Source organism: Paramisgurnus dabryanus, chromosome 1 (assembly GCF_030506205.2).
Source record: "Paramisgurnus dabryanus chromosome 1, PD_genome_1.1, whole genome shotgun sequence".
In the NCBI taxonomy this organism is placed as follows: domain Eukaryota; kingdom Metazoa; phylum Chordata; class Actinopteri; order Cypriniformes; family Cobitidae; genus Paramisgurnus; species Paramisgurnus dabryanus.
The window spans coordinates 35,106,610-35,114,443 of NC_133337.1; the positions used below are offsets into that span (position 1 = coordinate 35,106,610).

The 7,834-nt window shown below is 38.3% G+C and overlaps 1 protein-coding gene across 2 annotated transcripts in view; it reads right to left on the bottom strand.

Moving 5' to 3' along the window:
* Positions 1 to 5,912, bottom strand: part of anks1b (ankyrin repeat and sterile alpha motif domain containing 1B) — a 248,589-nt gene extending 242,677 nt beyond the window's left edge. The window contains exon 1 of one of the 2 annotated variants that reach the window (XM_065268491.2): positions 5,467 to 5,912. In XM_065268491.2, the coding sequence (XP_065124563.1) occupies positions 5,467 to 5,597 (131 nt within the window). In that variant the 5' untranslated portion in view covers positions 5,598 to 5,912. The remainder of the gene's footprint in view (positions 1 to 5,466) is intronic. The other variant, XM_065268490.2, reaches the window with a different exon arrangement.
* Positions 5,913 to 7,834: the final 1,922 nt, after the last annotated feature.

Sequence of the window (7,834 nt, forward strand, 5' to 3'; positions counted from 1 at the left end):
TTTTAATTTTTGAATAAAATCTTTTGCAAGGTTCACCTGGCAGTAAATATTAATAAACATAACACATATTTAAAAGTAATTATTTAATGAAAATGTATTTCAAAACCTGAAAATTATTCATAAGAAATAAACACAATAAAGTGTTTGAAAAATTACAAAAAATAAAAATGCAATAAAACTAAACTGACTATAACAGAACAGGCCACATGTCTGTAGTGCCTGCGAAAAAATCTATTCCATACAGATTCTTAAGAATAGCATCCTGCACTTCCCTAAATTTGGAATTGCTGGAATTTTTGAATGGCTTTGCAATGTATAGTAGGGCCTTATAAAATCCGTTTTATTTTTTCCCAAATTCCGTTTTATTTTTTCCCAAATTCCGTTTTATTTTTTCCAAAATTCCGTTTTATCCGTTTTAATTTTTATCAATATTTTTTTTACCCTTTACTGTTATTTTAGTCATAAAAAGAGTGTAACTTTAATGTTAATGTTTAAAATGTAAATGATTTGGGGAAAAACAGGATAACACGATTACTTAATGACTATAAAACATGCATTTACAGATGCACATACACACACGCGCGCGCGCGCACACACACGCAACTCAATTCAATGCATTGTTTAGTGTTGTTGCAGAAGGCTACAACAAGGTGTCAAATCAGTGGTGCCTTCAGAAGTTCCTTAAACACATCGGTCCAGCGGAACGCGATCCATATTTTATACACAATCGCATATTTGAAATGCATATAACTTTACAAACATACACAGGATAGTGATCTGACTTAAGTTAGGACAGCATGAGCACGCAGCTCTTTGCATGTGCAAGCGAAAGAGAGACAGAGAGCGGCGCCATGATGCAGATGATTATATTTTAAATGCGAGGGATAGTTAGTTTGCCTCAGCTCGCTTGTAATGCATAAAACTGAACAAATACATGAGGATTTGTGTTCAGACTTCGGACAGATGCGTGAGCGCGTGCACGTGAGAGAGGTGCAGTGAGACAGGCGTGGATGAGAGAGTGCATGTATCTTTGCGCTCACAGTGAACAGAATGTAGGGATGGGCGATATGGCCTAAAATCCATATTGCGTTATACATTGCAGCCTCTTGCGATAGCGATATGTATTGCGATATAATAATTTCAATAGACTCATTTCAGAACAGGTTATATAGACCCTTAGAAAAGCCAAACTGCTAAAAAAGTCAGTAAAAGTAAACCGTTATGGACAGATTAGTCTTGTTACCTCTCTTAGCTAACTTTTGCCTGACACACTCTACAGCAGGGGTGTCCAGACTTTTTTGTGTGGTGATCTACTTTTAAAATGATAAAGCCGACAAGATCTATCTGCTAAAAAACACAGTTAATTATTTTTATAACACTAAACACTTTAAATGCTTGTAAGGACTATACTGCATATATATACTGCATGTTTCACAATTACTAGACCATAATGCCAATTTCCCGCGTGGAGCAGCAGTTAACTTATGTGCGATCTACCAGAATTGCCGTATTGGACACCCTTGCTCTACAGAGTATATTTTCCAGCTGCTTGTTGGACGGCTTAAATCCAAATAATGTTGCATCTGTCTTTTTCACGAGTTCCTCTGTTTCGCTGACGCTTTCATCCATGTTTATTCGGCTGCAGCTCGTGGCTCTAAAGTTCGCGGGTAGATTGTGTCATCAACACGCATTATCGCGATAGTGCAATAGATTTAAAATCTCTATCGTATGCCAATTTTCTACAAAACTTACAAAATAACAGTTCTCCGGTCACATAAAAGTCATGTGAGACCTGCTCGGAACGAAAGCAGTCTCATTTCCCCCAGACAAATGTTCGTCTCCCACACAAAAACCGAATTTTATTCAAAATTTGTAAAATTTAGATTAAAACTAGATTCTGTGTTAATTTGTCAATTCCGCGATTCGAAATTATATAGGGCCCCAGTATAGTCAGTTAAGGAGCGCCATCTGATACTGTCTCGTTGATGCAGGCGCTGCATCTCCCCCTTCTTGTATTTTTAAATAGATGTGCAATCATTGCGGGGATCTGAAATCATCGCAATGATGTCAAACAATCATGAGGGTGAGTAAATAATGACGAAATTTTTATTTATTTAAAATTATTTTAAATTTTTGGGTGAACTATCCCTTTAACCTCCTAAGACCTGGATGTCCACATACGTGGACATCACATTTTTTGTTGTTTTGAACCATAATACTTAATTCTGTGTAACTGGAACCTGTTGTATACAAATATGGACAAAAACACTCCGTCATGTTCTGAGAAAAATATTTGGTTATTATATTTATTGGTTCTTCCTAACCCCGAAATAGCTGGTAGAAATCTGAAAAAAAAAACACAAACCAAATCTTGGATCTCAGGAGGTTATGGTCCTTTTGGAGCTTGACAGACCTGTGGTCAATGTTGCTGAACAGCAAGGGCTATGTAACAGCTCCATAGCCCTTTGGGACCCAATCTGTAAAAACCCACTAAAAAAATCCTTGTGATTTACTTTTAAATGTTTTTTTTTTAGATTATGTAGGATGATTTTGTGAAAAAAATAACCTTGAAATCTTTCATATTGACTGAGTAGTAAGGTCATGTCAAAGGTTGAAATGAAATCAAACTTGATGCTTTTAATCTCATAATTAGTTGATTAAACTTTAGCCTTGATTTCACAGTCTACTACAAATAAAAACAACAAATGAGGCACATCAACATGAGGTAGAGTAAATATTGATATAATTTCTATTTTTGCCTGAAATATTCCCTAAGAAGACCAAAGTTTTATAATCAAATTCCTGAAATTCTTATTAATATGACTTTTGACCTGTCATACACCCCACCCTATTTTTAGACCATGTGAACCCTCCTCCAGGGGCGATGCCTCCTCCACTCGTTGTGAACTAATAGAAATAAAGAGACAGAACTTGGGGAATGTGGACAGATGGACATAGACAGACCTCCTACTGTACTATACACTACACGACCCATCCCTCCGGCCAAGAGATCTGACCTAATAATAAGAGAAACACACTTCCCATGATGCAAAACCAAGCAAGCCACGTAAAGTCCACCAACAAAAAGGAACAAAGACCAGACAACAATGCCTTCCACGGCCACACACTAAATTAGAGAAGCAGCAAGATTATGTCATTACTATCATGCCCGAATCCAAGACACAGGGATCTTTTGTCCACTATCCAGACAGCAAAACTCAGAGGCATCGATTGAACTCTGCAGAAATAATCAGGGTTTTTAACAAGCAAGGTGGCTGATGCCCAGCACACTTTCATTCTCTGCTCGATTGGTTTTTCCTGCTGTCTCACGAGCAAGCGTTCAGTTCCCAGGTGCCCTTCCCCCATTCCCGGCCATTCCTGAAGCATACGCTTCCCTCCGTGCGCTTGTCATTTGGAACATTCGTCATATTCCCTCAGCTCATATACCTGAGACATTGAGTAGTGTAAACACAGCTGATCAAACACATCACAAACATCACAATAGGCAAGTCAAGCTACACACACTGGGTATGGGAGAAACGGCTCTAACATAGTAGTGTTAAATGAAACAATGATAAAGTTTGATCTGAGATAAATACAGTAACTGGGATAATTAACCAATTTAATTGGAAAACGTGCTTATTTCAGTCACAATATTGTAACAGCATATGACAAAAAGGAAACTTTTATTGTTAAAAAGACTTGGACGAGTAGACATTCGTTCATTTTAAAGAATTAATAGTATCCTGTAATTACTCAACATCCCAGATGTATATGACTTCCTTTCCTTAGCTCAACACAAAACAAATCATTTAAAAAATGCCATCATGTTACTGTATTTCATTTGGGGGTCACCGTGGTCCAGCCATCATTAAAGTATAGGGCAACACATTTCACAATACAGGTGTTGTGGTGCAATATGTTGCGATACATTGCGGTGCTGGACCCGGGGCGGTATGTTGGGCTATTTCCTATTTTGGGAACACTACAGGATATGATTTTAAGAAAGCTGTCAATAAGAACACACCACCATATGCAAACCTTAGCAAAAAAATGGTTGCGCGCCCCTATGCTAGTACTTCCGTTCACTGTTTAAAGAGCACCAATTATCTGATTTACGATTCTACATTTCCTTACATACCCCAAAGTAAATGATGACGCGAGTTATCTTCTCCAATGTAAAAAAATTTTCTTGGACTACAACAAACACACGGATTGTAGGCAACAGTTTACTTCCTAGGATTGGTGATATAGCCAAGACGGACATTATCATAATTCCTCCCAATTCGGACTCACAGCCTGTAAGTTTACTCCTGTTAGCGCTGCATTGTGCCGAATCTTTCAAACATGGTAAGGAGCGTCAGATTTCCGGCTGAAGTCAGAGGTATTCAGACACGTACAGATTAGCTGGCCAACCAGGGACAGTTTTGTACAAAATCTGTGCACTTCATGAAGAATGGGAAATCTGGAGCTACAAAAATTTACGGTATGTGGAAAATAATGTGTTTTTTGAACCATAAACCACGTAAACACATTGTATTATACCAAATACACAAAATAACATTGATTTTAGCAACGGAATAGGTGCTCTTTATGTTCATAGATAAGAAGAATGCTATCTAATGGTCAGTATGTAAACTCCGAACGAAACCACTGGCATGAATTTTTATTTTTTTCAAAAATATTAATATTGTGTCACCCCCCCCAAAGATCCACAAAGTAAAATCAAATACGCAAGTTGATAACTTTTTGTGACTAGTTGTTACATGCTTGTTCCGTCACATGACAACATTATTTGTTTGTGTTCATCTGAAATAAGAAATTATATACATCTGGGATGGCATGGGGGGGTAAATTATTAACATTTTCTTATTTGGACAAACTATTCATTAAAGTAATGTTTTTAATGATGTTTCACCAGAAAAAAAACTCAAGTCTTTATTTGCTCTCTGTTTAATCTCATTGCCATCTGGGCGAAACAAATGTGACATTTAAAAAAATATAAGATTTAGATTCATTCATTTGTTCACATAAGGTCTTACTGTATTTTGAGGGTGTTGCAAAGGGTTAACCCACACATACTGCACATTCATACATTCATGCCAGTGTTCCTCCGAGTCCAGGGCATCCCCCTGCCACATTAACTATTAAAACATCCCTTCTCAAACTTGAAGTTTAAGATAAAGTTCAACCATCAAAGCACTGCAACCAGTCCAAACCTCGATAGCTAAACAATTTCTCATTTGTTTATGAGTATGTGTGTAATCCATATATATCGCATACATCCACAGTAGCTACTGTATTTGAGGGTCGGGGATGCCTTGAGTGGGTGTGTGTCCGTGATAGAGATGTATTGAATTGCTCAAGCAACTGCAATCGCTCTTAAGCATTCATATAAACAGCACAGACTCCTTGGTTTACCGGGAACCCGTTTACAGAGCACATAAACTTAAGAGGTTTCCGTACCTGAGTAACCCGGGCAGAGGTATGGAGCCGGAACCCGATCCGAGCAATCCTTTCTTCCCACTCAAGAGCTTCTCCACCAGCCCCACGTTCCCGGTCCGCGCCGCTTCCAGCAGCTCCTGCTCCTTCCCCATCCCGGACGCGAGTTTAATCCACGCAGAACAAAAACAATCCCGAGCTTTCGAATAAACGCCGAGGCTTCCTCTTACAACATCTGCGGCATGTCAACGATAAACAGACGCTCCGCCGCGCGCCGCCGAATGAACGCGCGCACCCGTTACTCCATACCGGAGCTGAATGATGGAATGATGCACCGGATATTTAACGCGGTCCCGGTGCAGCCGGGCCGAACGAGAGGATGATGGTCCGGTCGTCCTGGAGACGCGGGGTTTCTGGCTCTGGTCTCGCGCTGTCCGTACACGCGCTGTTATCCGCGCGCTCTTTCTCTGAATGTGTGTTTGTGTGCGCGTGTGACGTTTTACCGACAGCAGGGCGGCCCAGGATCGTTTTTTTCTCTCTCTCTCGTTTTTTTTTCTTTTCAGATACGAGAGCCGGTCTGTCTGGGCGTATATCACGAATTACTAAAAAAACACCGAAGCATTTACTATAGTAAACTAATAATTACAAGATGCGTACTTTGAACCGTACCATAGTTAATATTAAAGTAGGCTGTACTACAATATCAATTCATTAGCCTAGAGTTACGATAGAATCCGGTAGTATACATAAACATAGTGTACTAATTCATATAATATACAGTTCACTATAGAAAATAGCCTACTAGTATGGCCTATTTTTTGGAAATCCTGATGCTACAGTTTATCAGTTGACTATATTTACTACATAATTCTGTACACTGTAAAAAAAATCCGTAGAAATTGCAGCTGGGTTGCCGGTAATTTACCGTAGATTTACATTTATGTTATTTACTGGCAAGAGTTTGTTCAAAGTTAAATGAACATTAAACATTTACAAGTCTTTGTCTTTACAGAGTAAAACTAAAAAAACAACATCAAGCCAAACATTCTGGGAAACAAAATCTGAAGCAAAAAACAGAAAAAGGTTGATGATGATTTCTGGTTCCCAGAATGCTTTGCATGAGGCTGTTATTGTATAGTTTTATTCTGTAAAGATAAAGACTTGTTAATATTTAAAATGTATTTAACTTTGAACAAACTCTTGCCAGTAAATAACATAAATGTAAATCTACGGTAAATTACCGGCAACCCAGCTGCAATAACATTGAAATTTCTACGGATTTTTTTTACAGTGTAGTATACATTAACCAAGTGTTATACAATAATTTACTATAGTATACTACTGTATTAAATACTTCATTAAAACGGCATAGTATGGTAATGCTATAGCATTCTTTAAAGTACTGTATAAATCACATATTCATTATGGCAATTATTCAATGCACACAGTATATACTAAAGTGCAATAATATTAAAATCTCATTTTATCAGACCGTGGTAGCAGTACTTTTACAATAGCTATTATTTCTTAAGATTGGTTGTGGATTTTTGTTTATTTGCAATTTACAAATTGTATTTAAGATAGAAAAACAGTGGTGAAGAGAGGAGGGACACATGAAATGAAAGAGATGATCTTGTGTGTGAGTGTGAGAGGAGAGACAAAGAGAGAGAGAGAGAGAGAGAGAGAGAGGCAGCTGCAGGCCTACTGGGTGTTGGACAGCATCAGTAGATTTCAGCTTTGCCAAGAATCAGAAACAACCGGATCTTATGAGGCAGTTGTGTCGAGCTTTCTCCGTTACTCACATGGGCGTTCAGCGTCTATTTAATGTCTAACTCCAGGAATAAACTCCACTACGGGGTATCAAACAGAGACGTATTCATCTGCCCTAATAGGCAGCCAGAGCACACACAGACTTTTGAGGACTGGAGGAGCCGGCTTTACAATTCATGAGACGGATGCGATTGAGAATGTTTAGAGATGAAGCCAAACAGACCTGAGATAAAGGACACAGATGAAATAAAGACTTTTTTTGGAAACCAAGGGAAAATGTATCTTTAGCAAAGGTGAATCATCCACCAGAAAAAGTCACTGCACACAGTTTGAACATGACACACGATCTAGCTCTCATTCCATACCCATAGATGTCAATACAATCCAGATTCCCACACTTTTAAATCAGTGAATCATCAGAAGGGATGAGAGATGGGAATTTTGTACTGGACCCTATTATAAGTGGACCCTTGGGAGTGGGGGCCACCTACAGTATAATAATAATCATTTTTGTCTCAGGCCTCAAAACTTAAATATATACAATTAGAAGGATTATACTAATTAAAGTTTATTAGTTATCAAGTCATATGTAGCTAAATAAATGTGCATAACACCAGACAGC